Source organism: Rosa rugosa, chromosome 2 (assembly GCF_958449725.1).
Source record: "Rosa rugosa chromosome 2, drRosRugo1.1, whole genome shotgun sequence".
Lineage (NCBI taxonomy): Eukaryota > Viridiplantae > Streptophyta > Magnoliopsida > Rosales > Rosaceae > Rosa > Rosa rugosa.
In genome coordinates, this window is record NC_084821.1 from 48,127,744 (window position 1) to 48,144,828 (window position 17,085).

At 41.1% G+C, this 17,085-nt stretch overlaps 2 protein-coding genes and 1 non-coding gene across 3 annotated transcripts; 2 read left to right on the forward strand and 1 right to left on the reverse strand.

The window, feature by feature from the left end:
• Nucleotides 1-3,720: 3,720 nt before the first annotated feature.
• On the forward strand, nt 3,721-6,089 carry LOC133734840 (vesicle-associated protein 4-1-like). The gene is made up of 7 exons (XM_062162444.1): nt 3,721-4,206; nt 4,497-4,567; nt 4,787-4,868; nt 5,003-5,121; nt 5,233-5,310; nt 5,393-5,512; nt 5,607-6,089. The coding sequence occupies exons 1-7, from the start codon at nt 3,900-3,902 to the stop codon at nt 5,658-5,660; spliced, it is 831 nt and encodes a 276-aa protein (XP_062018428.1). The 5' UTR covers nt 3,721-3,899; the 3' UTR covers nt 5,661-6,089.
• Nucleotides 6,090-6,364: 275 nt separating this feature from the next.
• On the reverse strand, nt 6,365-8,296 carry LOC133734841 (uncharacterized). Its single transcript, XM_062162445.1, has 2 exons — nt 7,541-8,296; nt 6,365-6,995 (listed from the first exon to the last, which is right to left on the reverse strand). Exons 1-2 carry the CDS (start codon nt 8,012-8,014, stop codon nt 6,639-6,641), a joined length of 831 nt encoding a protein of 276 aa, XP_062018429.1. The 5' UTR covers nt 8,015-8,296; the 3' UTR covers nt 6,365-6,638.
• On the forward strand, nt 7,114-7,185 carry TRNAQ-CUG (transfer RNA glutamine (anticodon CUG)). The gene has a single exon. It is a non-coding gene; the product is annotated as a tRNA-Gln (tRNA).
• Nucleotides 8,297-17,085: the final 8,789 nt, after the last annotated feature.

Below are 17,085 nucleotides of genomic sequence, written 5' to 3' on the forward strand. Positions count from 1 at the left end.
GGAGATAGAAAAATGGGCGGTAAACAGAGGCAGGTGTGCAAGTTTGAGATGGAATTGAAGTCGATGATGCCGCAGAAGATGAATGGTTTTGCCGCAGCAGAGTCGTCATCATCATCAACTGGTAATAATCAGGCCAAAACGACGTTGCGTATGTTTGGGGGTAGTGTGAATCACCAGCCACAGAGAAAGACCGTTGATGATGAGAGAAGAAGAATAGAGAAGGCTGAAAATCTGGTGCACTTGATTTGCTGGGGACCCAATTAATTAGTCGAATACATATATACCAATCTCTATTTTGGTGATGCTGAGGGTTGAGCCGTTGAGGGCCGGTGCTTTTCATTTTTGTATCTTTTTGATGATGAATGATGAATCTTCAGAAAGCCAGGCCAATTTATGCAGCTAATTAGTTGCTTCTCTCTTTTTTCATGTTCTTAATTAGTCTAGAATGACAGGTGGTGCCACTATAATATATACATGTATCTTATTTACCATATCTCCTTATTTACTTCGTAGTACTTGCATGATACTTGAGATGGATTTGCGGGTGCTTGTCCGAAAGAACGAACACATTGAACATTGACTAAACAGAGGACTATACCTGTATACCTACTTCTTAAAGACAAAGGTGTGCATTAATTTCTCAAGTTGTACGTAAATGCAATCGGTTCTGGGAATGCCATCACCAGGTTATTATATGTGTTAATTTAGAAAAGGTTTTGAATTTGCTTTCAGGTCTCGCTTAATCAACTAAACAGAGGACTATACCTGTATACCTACTTCTTAAAGACAAAGGTGTGCATTAATTTCTCAAGTTGTACGTAAATGCAATCGGTTCTGGGAATGCCATCACCAGGTTATTATATGTGTTAATTTAGAAAAGGTTTTGAATTTGCTTTCAGGTCTCGCTTAATCAAGGCCTAACTTTCTAGGTAAAACAAGAAAAATGTTGATTTCTATTAAAATGACAAGAATAAAACTAGTTACCGTTATGGGAATCTATCTCTAGATTTTTATGTCTACGTACAAAGATACATTTCAAGATACATGCATCATAACCTTACATATATATATACGGCATGGAGGTCATAAACAAATATTAACGTTTGACAAATATTTCATGTCTCAACAGATAATGATCCTTACATTATAATAACAATTAATTTATGTTTGATATATGGTGGAATTCAGTTCACTTATGTTCTAACAAATTTGGTGTGTCTTGATTTGCTAGTAGCCATCACTTAAGGCTTGTGAAAACCTCTTAAATATATATATATATATATATATATATCCAGAGCGGAGCTCCGCTTTGAAATTAACGGTGTGAAGTTCGAGTTTTTGGTCACTTTTCGGTCGCACATCCACATCTCGACCGTTCAGTTTTTAGGTACTAGTGTATAGATCATCTCTGCAAATTTTCAGCCAAAATGATGATCGTTAAGGCATTGATAAGTCCCTTAAAGCTAGTACGGTTCAGGTTGACAGATTTAGTCCGTCCATTGGTTTAAGCGAGTTAGATACCTTAACGATCATCAATTTGGCTGAAAATTTGCAGAGATGATCTATACACTAGTATATAAAAACTGAACGGTCGAGATGTGGATCTGCGACCGAAAAGTGACCAAAAACTCGAACTTCACACGTTAATTTCAAAGCGGAGCTCCGCTCTGGATAGGATCTGTATATATATATATATATATCATTCTATTACCCTTTATATAGTGTTTCTACATGAGATAGAGATCATTAGCAGGTGGTTCTTAAACGATCATTTACATACAATATAGTAATATAAAGTACATGTTCACAATTGGATTCATTGGAATCTATGAGGTGACACATAAATAAAGTGGTTGAAACTTTCAAATGATGATCTCAATATCAATGTCATCAAGGCCCTATAAATTTTAGATTCGGCTTAGAGCAACTCCAACAGTTTCTTCATATTTTGATTTTTCTCCATTTTAGAGAAAAATTAGCCTATTTTACTCAAACAGATTCCTTATAACTATCCTCATTTTAGGGATAGTGAGGAAAGAGAAAACCAAATTCTCTAAATTTACAACAATCTCTAAAATTTAAGGAAGAATTATGGAGATATAGATTGCATAAAATAGGAATCTGTTGGAGTTGGAGAATAAAAATAGGCTAAAACTTTGACTTTTGCTTTCCTATAATACAGAAATTATAGGCAAGCTGTTGGAGTTGCTCTTATTGATCTTATTTATCCTTCATGAATTTTCTTTAGTAGTGTCCTTTGTCGAGAATGACTCTATTGACATCCTTTATCGACCCTCGTCGTATATAGTGGTTTCTGTTGGCACTTCGTTGTGGATCATCTCCACAAATTTATTCTCCGGTTTTGGTGATCCCATCCGAATGTTCCACGGTTCCTATTCCTATACTTAATTCACGGGTTCCTTCCAACGGAGATTAGCCTATAAGTTCCACGGTTGTGTTTCGGTTCTGATGTGTTGATTTGCATTGTTGTGTATTGTTCTAGTATTAGGTGTGCCACAAGATTTGGGTGGCCATAGAAGCTTATTTGTACTTTTGTAGTGCCTCAACTTTTAGGTCGGAATTGCTTTGGCTCTACCAAACCTTATAATTCATATCAGTACCCCAAAAATACCAAAAAGAGGTCATCATAAGCTTGCGAGCCCTACTCAACTATAATTTATTCCACACAACTACTCAATTGATCCCACAACAAATGTCATAATTCACCTAATCAATTCCTAACCCTCCACACTAAATACTCACCGACAACCTTAGCCACAAATCTGTTAGTCCCTTAATGCTGTGTGCAAAACCACCACCAAATTTCGTCCACTCTTAAATCCCTCCACAAAAAACCACACCCACTTGCAAACTATCATTAAGAACCATACCCACCCCAACCGAAATATACTAATGATTTCCATCAAATTAACGAGGCTTAAAAGTCCCCATGATCCACTAATACGCTGAATTAAATATTCAACATATATCCCACATTATCTTTTTAATAACTTTAAAGTGAAATTTAGAATTACGAATTTTATATTATAACAAGAAATTATTCAATAGTCTCAGACTATCGTATGTCTATAGTCTCTAACAATCTAATTGGTTCATATGGTCTTGTTTTGATGATGACTTATTGTTCCTTTTTTTTTTTTTTTTTTTTTTGGCCTTTACATACATAGAGAAGCATTTTTAATAGTCAAAATTACGGATACATAGTGGTCTTAGACCACAAATTATTACTCTATCCTAGCACGAAAAATTCCATTATACTCTAACACAAAACTGAGACTCATTATTGTAAGACCCACATTATTGATTACTATGAGAGAGAGTTGTTGTATACAAGCCGCCGTATCTAGGAATTTCATTACTAGCATAATTCGATTAAATAATGAAAGGAAGACTAATTAAGTAATGTAGTTAGAGACACGTATTACCATAAATAATTTCACTCCAACGACACGTCGCTTTCGACCACAGAATTGTAAAAACAACGACACGTTGTACACGATCGGGAAAAGTCAGTCACAACTCACAACTGAACTGACCACTGATCGGATTATGTCTCACCGTGAAATCGGACGGGAAATCCCCCTCCACGTGGCCGCCTCAAAAGCAGTGCAAAGAAGCAAACACCGAATAGAAAGCTGACGCATGTCCAGGTGCAAGAAAATGAGAGGCACCAGAACACAACCTCTCAACAGATTTATGTCCTTCACACCCTGGCAACTCACAAGTTGCAACCACCCTGAAGAAAATTCTGAGGGAGAAGAGAACAAGAAGAAGAAGAAGAAGAAGAAGAAGAGAAATTCAATCACCGAGTTTGTTGTAGAGCTCGATTTCAATGGTGTAAAGCCGCCACGTGTCAGATTCCGGCGAAGAATTTAAGCATGGACCACCAGCGCCACCACCACCACGACTACAGCCACTCCCACCACCACCACCACCACAGCCAGAGCAGCAGCCAGCACCATCACCACCGGCACAAGTCCCACTCCGACGGCAACCTCTTCTCTCTCTGTCCGTTCTGGCAGTCAGGGTCCCAAACGTCGTCGTCTTCCTCTTCGACTCAGATCCTACAGAGCGGCGTCGACGGATCGAAGTCGAAGCCCAAAACGGTGTCGTCCGTCGCGAGATCGCTGCTCCCGCCTCGGCGCCGGCTCCGGCTCGACCCTGCCAGCAAACTCTACTTCCCCTGTACGTCGTCGTTTCTCAAGTTCAACGCCTCTGTTGACTTTTTTATAATTTTTAACCGCTTTTCTGTGACGTTATCTTAAGCTGTGAACATTCTTGATTTTCGTTTTTTAATTTTCAATTTACGTTTTGACTTTTGGTTACTCGACCTGCGTTTTTATAAAGTGCTTCCCAAAAGCACTTATTTTATGACTTTTGATTTTTTTGGCTTCAAAGTTTACTTAGAAAAGCGAATTTTTTTTTTTTTTTGTTTAGCACTGATGATTTGTGTTTCGATGTCTTAAATTTTGAAGATGAACCTGGGAAACAAGTGAAGAGCGCAATTCGGTTGAAGAACAGTAGCAAGTCTCATGTAGCTTTCAAGGTATTTCCTAATTTATTATTTTATTCCTTTTTAGTCCCTGTAAGCTATGCTCGTTTACATTTTTCATTTTTGTTATATTAAGATAATTTTGGTCACTTGCAATTTTTAAGCAAGGATTTAGGATGCATTGTATTTGTTATATGTTGCAATTTTTGAATTGTTTTTCTGTTTTTTTTTTTTTTTTTAAATTAAAAATCTTCAATGACTCTGCTGCAACAGTTTCAAACTACTGCACCGAAAAGCTGTTACATGCGTCCTCCGGGTGGTATTCTTGCTCCAGGAGAGAGCATAATTGCTACTGGTAATGGCCTTGCAGTTGCTCCAATGTTACAAATGTTATGTATCGTATATTCGTATTGATGTTCTAGTGATGGTTAATATGAAATTTGTATGGCTTCCATTTTCTTGTTTTGATTATGGGTATGTTGATGACAGTGTTTAGGTTTGTGGAACAACCTGACAGCAATGAGAAAAATGTGGATCAGAAGACCAAGGTTAAGTTCAAAATTATGAGTCTGAAGGTGAAAGCTGAAACGGACTATGCTCCTGAGCTGGTAAATATAGTGCTCTTCCCTCTTTATGCTCTCTGTGGCTTGTTAATTGTCCGTGCATACACTTTCGGGAAATTTGACCGCCAGTTTCCAATTGATCCTTTGTTGATACAGTTTGATGAGCAAAAGGATCAAGTAGCAGTTGAGCGAATTTTGCGGGTTGTATTTTTAGATGCAGAGCACCCTACTCCTGTAAGTTGAAATCTGACTTGTTTAATAGTACTTGTGTTTTCTTTTTATTGAGAATATTCTAATGATGACACTGTTGTTTCAGGCTCTAGAAAAACTGAAGAGGCAGTTGGCTGAAGCTGAGGCTGCACTCGAAGTGCGTAAGAAACCTCCCGCAGATTCAGGTCCTCGTGATGTTGGGGAGGGCCTTGTAATAGATGAATGGGTATAACTATTACCTCTGATCTGTATATGTCAGTAGAATGAGCTAAACTTTTCATGTTCTCTTTCTCTAAAGTGTCTTGGGTTGTTCTTTTCAGAAGGAGCGAAGGGAGAAATACCTGGCTCGGCAACAGGTTGAAGCAGCAGGTTAAGCGTAAACCCTGATTAGTAGCTTTTGTTGCAAGTTAATTTGGCTTTGATGAGATTTTCTTGTGGTGTAACATTGCATTCTTTCTGCTCATCAATCTTTAGCTAAGTGGTAGAGGAAGGTGGAGAAGTAATAGCCATTTTTAGTTATGGTAGCTGAGAAATAATATGTTCTCTTGTACATAATGAGTTTTGTCCTGGGATGAAATGGGTGAATGACTCTACGTATCAGCGTTTTTGTATATTCTGATGTTTGAGGTGCCCTTTCATTCTTTGAATTTCAGTAGTAAGAACTTAGATTGGTTTTCATGCAAGTACCATATTTTGTGTGCCGTATTCGACGCTGTCATTTTTTTGCTTCATATTAGCTACTGGTTTTTAATCGTGGCCAGTACTATAAATCTACAATGCTACAAGCTTCCCTTTGATCTCCATAGAGCTTTTCTCATCTTGAATTTCATTTTTGGTGTCCATTTGGCATATTTGCTTTCATGCTCAACTTACCAGTGTGGATAGGTGTTATTTGAATGCTGTATTAACTCTGGAATGAGGTTGGACTGGTAGCAATCATATCCTAAATCCAATTGATACTACAATACTCATTTTCAAAAAGGGTGAAAGGAACTCTCATCTCAACTACACCCAACTCCATTCACAGGGCATATCAATTAGGCACTGTAGTAAAGCAAAGCATTTGAAGAGAGAATCAGACAGAAAAGTGCATCTTAATCTCTCAAATACTCAAACAAAGAAATATTGATTCAAACACTCGAACTTTGAATCTGAAAAGAATGCGTACATCACGAATGCAAATTTCTCTCCCATATTCTAACAATTAAAAAGGAAAACAAACCAGTACACCCTACTATCAACACATCCTGTACATAACCTGTACATAATGGCCAGAGATCTTGGCCGGTTGGCAAATTGCCTGAGCACAAAAGCAAAGAAAAGACGAGCATTTCAATCTGTGTGAATTCTTCTCAATTATCCGGCAGCTGAAACTTCTGAGAACCAAAAATTTGATGCGAGCTGTTTTGAATGAAGACGACCATCCCACATTTTGTGGCATTGAAACTTTGCCATAATGGGAAGGTAATAGTCCCTGAAATGGTCTTCTTGGCTGGGACGTCCTTAACTGTGCAGAGCTTTTCGAGTCTTCGAACAACATAGTCGTTGGACAGGACGCGTCCTTTGTTCTCTCCCGAGGGGCAGTCAGTGACTAGCCCACTTTCATAGAGCGCCACCATCACATTGGCGGCATTGCTATCCACCTTTGTCCTTAAAGCTCCTGTTAGAGATACTTGCAACGAGTCTGGGGACGGTCTTTCGAAAGTTGCCTGCTCATCCACAGAAAACAAAGTTTTCAGCAATCATTTCTTCGTCTGATTAAACAAAATGTTGGTAAATTTTCTCTAAAAGTTCTAATATAGTAAGTTTGTAATCGAACAACAAAGCGGTCCCATGGTCTAGTGGTCAGGACATTGGACTCTGAATCCAGTAACCCGAGTTCAAATCTCGGTGGGACCTTTTTTTTCTTTTATGTTTTGTTTGTATTAGATCCGACAAAATTTTACCCAGGTGATCACATTCACATTTACTTCATGTAATCTAGGCGTGTGGATCTCCATCTGTGAGACCGGCTCACTTTGCATGAGTAAAAACAAAAAATTACCTAAGTCCATTAAATATGTAATCCTGAAACTTATTTTTCTGATAACGAAAAAAAAAAAAAAAAAAAGCCCTCAATGGCTCACTTTGCCTGAGTAAAAACAAAATATTACCTAAGTCCATTAAATATGTAATCCTGAAACTTATTTTTCTGATAACGAAAAAAAAAAGGAGAAGCTAAAATGTAACAGAATAAGAGAGGAAGCATAACTACCTGGAATGTGGGTGCAGCATATCTGGGTGCCTGCTTGATGGAGGTTAGCAAATCATTCTCATCGTTGCCAACACATTGAGCCGTACCTTGAACCACCACCTGAGGCGTGAACATGGTGTCCAACCTCAAGGCCTCAATATAAGCCTTTTGCCGAACGGTCCACTGGCTCGAACCGTACGGGTCCTTCCACCCCATGTAGTCCCAGTAGTCCACGTGGTACGCCAGCACCACCACTGGAGGCACGTCACTCCCGTTGAAATCCCCCCTCCCAAGCCTCGACAGAAGCAGCTCCGCCACCGGCGAGGTGGTGCAGCCCTGCGACGAAAACAGCTCCACCAGCACCGGCCCGCTCTTCCTCTGCTCCTCGGCCGACACGTCAGCTGTAGCCGCTGACGTGTGTTTCTCATGCGCGGCCGAGGAGGAGGGGGAAGAGGAGAGGCCTTTTCCAAAGCAGGCGAAGAGACGACGCCCCATTGTAATGCGTCTCGTCGCCTAAATGGGGAAGGCCGCGGCGGCGGTGATGATGATTTAGCTCGAAAGACGGTGGGAGAGAAGCTAGACAAACTTAGGGAGTGAATGTAGGGTGGGAGAGTTTGGTGAGGGATTGGAATATAAGGAGAGATGCAACGAAAATGTGATTTTGGTTTTGTTATGGAAAACAAGAGACGGATATGTGTAATGTGGAAATGAGAAATGGGGAGGAAGGTGTGGGTGGTGGAGAGGGAAAGGTGGCGAAGAATATTGTTGGGAGGTGGAAGGTGACAGATGGGGTGGTTTGGTTTGGTTTGGGAGAACAAAACGTTGCGTTGCCGACAAGGAAAGGGTTTTTGGGTGACACGTTGATTGTCAGGGTTGGGCTGGATGTCAGTTTTGCACCTGATTTAGCTGGAAAGGCAGGAAAGGAAACTAAATGGGAAAGGTGTCGTTTTAGCGTTGGCTTAAAGCACAGCTGCCACACTAACCTTCCGGCAACGTTGAGTTGTATTGTTGGTTTTCTTATGGGGTTTTAGTGACCTTTCTTTTTGTTCTTGGTGACTTAAACAATGGGGAAGTTTTAGACCACTTGGTGTAGGCGAAATTTCAATGGGAGTTGAGGCCAGCTGATGTTGTTGAAAAGAGAAACAGATCTTGTTTTTGATGTCGGTTTTGACCATTCAGGTCTTCTTCACAGTTTTGGACGGCAAATTCCGACGACAAGTGTGTTGCTTCCTATGGAAAATGGTGCTTTGCATGTAATGTCGTTGGTTTTGGTAGTTCTATCTGTTGCAAAATGTGTATCCACCTAGTCAATGATTAGCGGGTCTCATCTGACTAAACAATAAACAAGATGAGCCATAAGTCTAAACTTTTATCTAGTATTTAGCAAAGGCTCTGAAAGAGTGAAATTTTTAACAAGTTCTACCACACCTAAGTGTGAAATCTCACTTTACCGTTTTAGTTAATAAAAATCTACTCGATCTGCAACAATTCCGTTTTACCTACATGTGATTTCTTACCTTGTCCTTTTTGCCCGAAACGGATCCTACTTTTACGAAAATTCTAATTTACCTACATGCCAAATCTTACTTTCCCATTTTCGCTAAGGAGATCATTCCTTTTTTTTCAAAAAGTTCATTTTACCTAGCACCTCCAAACTCTTGCCTAGTTCTGAAAATGTATGAACATTTCTCAACATTGGGTTAAAGCTTAAAGGATAGTATTCAAATTAAAATAATAATAATAAAATAAAAAACTTGATGAGAAAAACTAGATTGTAGACTCGCCTTTTGGCGCAAGGCTTCTCTCAAAGCTCTGGAGTCGACTACGAGGAGACATATTCTTCCGTAATGGATGTCATAACTTTCCGCTACCTTGTGAGTTTGGTAGTTTCCAAAAAACTGAACATGTAACTTATGGATGTAGTCACAGCGTATCTTTACGGGGATCAAGATACGGAAATATATATTTATGAAGGTTCCTGATAGACTTCAATTACCCTAGTGACTCTAGACCAAGGAGTGCGTTTGCAATAAGATTGAAACGCTCACTATATGGATTGAAACAATCCGGACGGAAGTGGTACATCTGTCTAAGTGCCTAATTGATTGGGAATGGATATGTCAACAACGAACTATGCCTGTGTGTTTTCATAAAGAAAACAACTTTCGAATTTGCAATTGTTGCTATTTATGTTGATGACATGAACATCATTGGAGTCCTTAAAGAGTTAAGGGAAACAACTGAACACTTGAAATTCGAGTTTGAGATAAAAGATCTTGGGAGAACATGGTTCTGCCTTAGGTTGGAACTTGAGCACCGTGTTGATGGTATCCTGATTCACCAATCAGCTTATTTCTAAATGATGCTTAGGCGCTTTAATGAAGATAAAGATGGTCTGTGATGTTATATCCCGTACCAAAATTTAACTCATTACTAGTTTACAGTTAGTAAAAGACGATTTTACTTCATGGGTTTCTGTTTTACCGTTTAGGGGACAAAGAGTTGACTTTTTCTTTGACCTGATAATTTAGAAAAATTTCTTGTGGAAGTTGTAGAATACGTTACCAAGTACGTTGACACGTAGTTTGCCCAAATCAGAGTTCGTACGGAAAAGTTATGATCGAAAAACCTAAGTTACTATTCCGGGTCTTTGTTTATATATATGGGGTTTCTACTTTTGGAAAGGAAAAAGGTTTCCATTTCAGCCAATCATATACGAATATACCAAAAAACGCGACCCATTTCTTTCATTTTCACCCGAAAACAAGATCCGATGGGTTCTCCGCCGTCGGACCTCCTATGAGCTCGTCGCCGGTGACCACCGACTCCTCTCTTCCTCCTCTTTGGATTTCTGGAAGAATTATAAGCTAGGAAGCCTTGGATTGAGAGAATCGAAGAGAGATTTCAGATCGGTGAGCACCGGATTTTCCGGTTCGATCTCCAATTTCTTGCTGTTTCCGGCCGGAAACCTTGGTGGGTTTTGATGCTTGGGAGGCACTGATCATTTTTCTACCCATCTTGCAGCTCAACTCATCCGGATGAGGAGGAATTGAAACTGTGCAGTGGGGTTTCGCCGGATTTGCTTTCGAGCTGATTTCCGGCAATTGGTCTTGAATTGGTTGTTGTTGCAGGTACAAAAGTTGTTGTGTATGTTGTGAGGATTAATTTGATGTAGGTGGTGTGGCCGGATTTGGGTGTTGGTGCTGCGGCCCGCCACTGGTAGTGACTCATGGAGGCACATGCAGCCATTTGAAATTCTTTGTTTTAGCTTATAAATCATACCTTGTGATTAGGAGTTGTTGGCTACCCTTGGTTTCATGAAAATTCATTTTTAGATATTGATCGAACAGTGCTAAGATTGAGATTATTGGTTATTTGTATTTGTTGTTGTGAAGTTGAATTTTGTCGTTATCCTTATAGGATTGGAGAATGTTAAAAGAGGATTGGGAATCGTTAAATCGATGGGAATCTTGGATTTCAAGTATTAAGAATCCTAAATTGGAAGAGCCGGGTTTAGGGAAAATTATAGTAAATTGAGTTTATTTTTTTGGACTAATTTCAGTTTATTGCCTCCTCTAACTTTAGGGTAAAAATCATGTTAGTCCCTGATCTTTTTTTTAATCAAGATTATCCCTAGACTTCCCAAATGCATTATTCGTATCCAATTCTCATAATTCCCTCCAATCGTGACGTCATTTGGTGAGTTGGCACTGACAAGCATGAAGGTCAGAAAGACTGCAAGAAGGGGAAAATGGACATTTTTTCTTCCTGATAAAATCTCTCTTCCACATCCTCATCCCCTCTCAGATACTCGGCCATAAGCTCTTCCCCCGCAAACCCTTGACGTCTTTTCTCCTCGCGGCTTCATTGAACTTCTCTTTCAGCTCCGCCAAAACTACATCACCTGAGTCACAACAAGTTCCTTTAAAATGTGATTACTTCTACAGAACACACACATCAATTTCACTCAAGCAAAACATCAAACACCTGGTAGGCAAAAAAAACACCAACAAACCTCGTGTCAATTTCAAACAAACGGCGTCGCTCTTCTTCTGCTGAAGCATGAACGTCTTGGTGATCAAATTGCAAAACAAGTACACAAACTGCAGGAATTACATGGAATCAGATATGTGATCTTGTTGTAATGCTCGATAGCCATGTCAGAGTGCACAAGCCAAACAATTGGAATCTGCAACCTATAAGCCTCTAGAATCACCGAGGACTTCCGCTTGGAGTTGAAGACGACAAGGCAATCTCCGACAGCTGAGTGTGTTAGGAAGTTGATTGAGCATATCTTCTATATTAAGTTATGATAATGTGTAAATATTTGTATCCCTTAATTGTAGATTGCTTCCCTAGAATATAGCTTAATTGTAGGAGTAGATGACGTGAGGATAGGAATTACTTCCTGTATATGTACACAGCCGCATATCAATGAATTTCAATTTAGCCAAATCTTCTTTCTTTCATGGTATCAGAGCAGGAGTAAAATCCTGACTCTCTCTTGCCGCTGTGCTTTTCATTCTCGTGCAGCAAAACTTCATTCTTCAATCTCCTAAATCATGGGAGAAGGATCAGATTCATCCAAAGCTGATATCTCAAATCCCTTGTACCTTCATCATTCAGATCATCCCGGTTTGGTATTGGTCTCCAAACCACTCAATGGAGATAATTACTCCTCATGGTTGAGAGCCATGACAATAGCCCTAAACGCCAAGAACAAGCTTGGCTTTGTCAATGGTGTCATCAAACCTCCCTCAGCAGACAAGTATCCTGATGATTATGCGACTTGGTCTCGATGCAATGATATGATTCATTCTTGGATCATCAACTCGATTACTCCGGAAATTTCTGACAGTGTCATCTACTACACCACCGCTCGTGAGGTTTGGGAGGATCTTCGTGAGCGCTTCTCTCAAAGTAATGCTCCTCGCATCTTTGAAATACATCGAGAGATTGCTTATCACCGGCAAGAACAATTGTCTATTTCGTCCTATTACACCAAGCTGAAGAGTCTATGGGATGAGTTGGCTTCCTATACTGATGCGTCATCTTGTTCATGTGGAGCACAACAAGATCGACAAAAGTTGATGCAGTTTCTAATGGGTCTAAATGAATCTTACACTGCTACTCGGGGAGAAATACTATTGATGAATCCTCTCCCTTCAGTCCGCCAAGCCTATTCCTCAGTTTGTCAAGAAGAAAAACAAAGACTCCTTAGTGCCACCAATGCGATTACAGAGACCAACTCAAGTGCTGCCATGGCTGTACGAAGCAACAGGCCCAACAATTCCACTGCTTCAACCGAAATTGGAAGAACATATCGTACCTACAACAATCCACAGGACATGCGAAGTTTTGACCAAGATAAGCGTCGCTCAGGTTCTTTCAGAGGGCGGCCTCACTGCACCTATTGTGGAGAGATGGGTCATTTTATTGAGAGATGTTATCAACTGAACGGATATCCTCCGGGTCACCCAAAAGCAAGATCGGGTTCTAACTCTAAATCGAACCGTTTCAAGAATGCTGCAGCCAATCAAGTTTCTGAGGGTTCAAGCCAAGATGAAGGAAAGTCGGTGGTGACAACTGAAATTTCTGAGGCTCAAATACAGCAGCTTTTCTCTCTTCTCAAGGACAAAGACGGAAATACAATTTCTCAAGCAAATGCGGCAGTAACCAAACCAGGTTTGTCTAAAATCTCTTCTAGCTGCTGGATCATCGACAGCGGCGCGACAGATCATATCTCTTCATCTCCACAGTTATTCTTGCGTAAGGATAAAAATAGCTCATTACCTCCAGTATTGTTACCAAGTGGAGAAAAGGCAAACATTGTTGCAAATGGATCATTACCGCTGAGCTCTATATATTATTTGCATGATGTATTATGTGTGCCCACATTCAAAGTGGATTTAATGTCAGTTAGTCGTCTGACCAGAGGTCTCAATTGCTCAGTGACTTTTTTTCCTTATTGGTGTATTTTGCAGGATCTGGATACGAGGAAGATGATTGGTTTGGGTAAGCAGCGTGATGGGCTATACTACTTAGTGGCATTAGCGACGAAGAAAACCACAAACAACCCTCATTCATCCTCACACACTCAACCAGCGTGCAACCTCACCATCTCATCTACCGACCTCTGGCACAACCGTTTAGGCCATGTTTCCCATTCTCGTTTAAGTTTTATTGCTAAGAACTTTTTGAATGTGACAATTCAGTCTAATAATGCTTGCCCTATCTGTCCTCTGGCAAAGCAACATCGTTTACCTTTTGGTACTAGTGCAATTTCCTCTGAAAAACCATTTGACCTTATTCATTGTGACATCTGGGGTCGTTATAAAAATCCTTCACTTTCTGGTGCACACTATTTTCTTACTATTGTCGATGATTACACACGCTTTACTTGGATATTTTTGATGAGGCACAAAGATGAAACACAATCTCTTTTAATGCGTTTTTTTAGTTACGTATCCACTCAATTTGCATCTCCCATCAAAGTCTTTCGCAGTGACAATGGTGGCGAATTTCTTTCACTCCAATCGTTTTTCAAAGATAATGGTGCATGTTCTTTTCCAACATTCTTGCGTTTACACCCCCCAACAGAATAGGGTGGTGGAACGCAAACACCACCACATTCTACAAGTAGCACGAGCTTTGAAATTTCAAGCTCAACTCCCTACTCAATTTTGGGGAGAATGTGCACTTACCGCGGTGCACATTATCAATCGCTTACCTACACCCGTTCTCTCTTTCAAAACTCCATACGAACGCCTTTACTTGAAACCACCCACTTTTTCACACCTTCGTGTGTTCGGTTGCTTGGCTTTTGCTACCAATGTCCATACTTCTCATAAATTTGATCATCGTGCTATGGCATGTGTTTTCATCGTTTACCCTGTTGGTCAAAAGGCTTATAAATTGTTGAATCTATCCACCAAAAAAATTTTCACTAGTAGAGACATCGTTTTTCATGAGCAAGTCTTCCCTTATGCTTCTGTTAAGCCCATTTCCCTTGTCCCTTCGTTGGCCCACTCTTCAGGACCCATACCCACACCAATCCACGACCCCACTCCTTTTATTCCACCTAATTCTGACTCTGCTCCTATTCCCTCATCTTCTTCTCCAGATCCCACGACCACATCACCTACTTTCCCAGAAAGCATCGCGCCCTCTACCCAACCTACCCAGGCCTTGCCGGCGCCATCATCGCCGGCGCCCCCATCCGATCCAACAGCTCCTTCGCCTGACCCGCCCGCCCCTTCACCCGATCCACCAGCTCCTTCCCCTGAACCACCTGCCCCCCTTCGTCGCTCCGGCCGCTCCACCGGACCGCCGGTGCGGTTCCAAGATTATATCTGCTCTCACGTCACGCATCCTTGCTCCGATCCGTCATCTTCCTTGCTTCCAGGTCCAACCAAGGGCACTCGATATCCACTGGCTCATTATATCTCCTATCACCGATACCAGCCTGCACACCGTTCATTCCTTGCCCAAATCAGTCATACCACAGAACCCCAATCTTATTCAGAGGCCGCCGTTCATCCTGAGTGGCAAGACGCGATGCGTTCTGAATTGCAGGCTCTCCAAGCCAATGGCACCTGGACACTCACTACTCTTCCGCCCGGTAAGAAACCGGTCGGTTGTCGATGGGTATACAAAATTAAACACCGTTCTGACGGTTCTATCGAGCGCTACAAAGCACGTTTGGTGGCCAAGGGATTCACTCAATTGGAGGGTGTGGATTATCAGGAGACATTTTCCCCCACCGCCAAGATCATTTCAGTTCGTTGTTTACTTGCTTTGGCAGCCGCTCGTGGATGGCAACTTCACCAGTTGGATGTTAACAATGCCTTTCTTCACGGCGATTTGCATGAAGAAATCAACATGTCTCCGCCGCGCGGGCTTCGGCGACAGGGGGAGGAAAACTTAGTGTGTCGCCTCCATAAGTCATTGTACGGTTTAAAACAGGCATCCCAGCAGTGGTTTGCAAAGTTCTCGGAGGCTATTTGTTCTGCCAGTTTTGTACAGTCACGAGCTGATTACTCATTATTCACCAGAAAGCAAGGCAAGTCCTTTACTGCTCTCTTGATATATGTTGATGATATTTTGATTATCGGAAATGATCCTGTGAGTATTGCTGCAATTAAGAAATTCCTGCATAGTCATTTTCGCCTTAAAGATCTTGGTAGCTTGAAATACTTTCTTGGCATTGAGGTTTCTGCTTCTAAAAATGGGATTTTTATTTCCCAACGTAAGTATGCATTAGAGATCATTAAGGATGCAGGATTGTTAGGTGCAGCCCCTGTTGATACTCCTATGGAGCGGGGATTAAAATTGTCTGACAAAAGTGACTTGCTCAAGGATCCGAGTTCTTATAGAAGATTGGTCGGAAGGTTGATATATCTTACGGTTTCAAGGCCGGATATCACATATTCTGTTCATGTATTAAGCAGGTTTATGCATCAACCTCGGAAGCTTCATATGGAAGCGGCACTCAGGGTTGTGCGTTATCTCAAAAATGCGCCTGGCCAAGGGTTGTTCTTTTCTTCAAATAGTGATTTCAGGTTGAGAGCTTATTGTGATTCAGATTGGGCAGGCTGTCCACTTACTAGAAGGTCCACTACAGGTTATTGTGTTTTCCTTGGACCTTCACTAATTTCTTGGAGGTCGAAACGCCAGAAAACTGTGTCTCTCTCTTCAGCCGAAGCTGAGTATCATGCTATGACTGGAGCATGCTGTGAGTTAACTTGGCTACGATATCTGCTCAAAGATTTGGGATTGTTGCATCAAGAACCTGCTTTTTTGTACTGCGACAATAAAGTTGCGCTGCATATTGCAGCCAACCCTGTTTTCCATAAGCGAACGAGGCATATTGAAATGGACTGCCATTATATCAGAGATAAAATTCAGGATGGATCCGTTGCTACGAGATTTGTGAGCTCAGCACATCAATTAGCGGATGTCTTGTCTAAAGCCTTGGGAAAAGAAGTTTTTACTCCTATGATTCGCAAGTTGGGAGTACAGGACATTCACACTCCTCCAACTTGAGGGGGAGTGTTAGGAAGTTGATTGAGAATATCTTCTATATTAAGTTATGATAATCTGTAAATATTTGTATCCCTTAATTGTAGATTGCTTCCCTAGAATATAGCTTAATTGTAGGAGTAGATGACGTGAGGATAGGAATTACTTCCTGTATATGTACACAGCCGCATATCAATGAATTTCAATTTAGCCAAATCTTCTTTCTTTCAGAGTGGGGCCGAAGACGATCTTCTTCTAGCAGGATCTGAACTTCTTAGGGCTGTGGCTGTTGGTGAGAAAGCCGCCGGTGCGCCAGAGAGTATTCGTGGATGGAGTGTAGCAGAGGGAGTTGGTGTTGACGAACATGAAGCGGAGTTTTCTCTGGGCCATGGTGGTGATGAATTGGACTGCGTTGCCAAGGCAGATGAGGGTCCTGTCGGAGTCAATGATGGCCATGCCGTTGCGGTGGCCGTAGGTGAACTGCAATTAACGTGGATGTGGCATAGTGACGTGGCGGCCCAAATGGGTGTTAGTGCTCAGGAGCG

Coding starts and splice junctions, on each gene's coding strand:
- LOC133734840 (XM_062162444.1), top strand. CDS start 3,900: ATGGACCACCAGCGCCACCACCACCACGACTACAGCCACTCCCACCAC. Junction 5,311..5,392: donor ATGCAGAGCACCCTACTCCT/GTAAGTTGAAAT, acceptor CTGTTGTTTCAG/GCTCTAGAAAAACTGAAGAG. Junction 5,513..5,606: donor GCCTTGTAATAGATGAATGG/GTATAACTATTA, acceptor TGTTCTTTTCAG/AAGGAGCGAAGGGAGAAATA.
- LOC133734841 (XM_062162445.1), bottom strand. CDS start 8,014: ATGGGGCGTCGTCTCTTCGCCTGCTTTGGAAAAGGCCTCTCCTCTTCC. Junction 6,996..7,540: donor ATGCTGCACCCACATTCCAG/GTAGTTATGCTT, acceptor GTGGATGAGCAG/GCAACTTTCGAAAGACCGTC.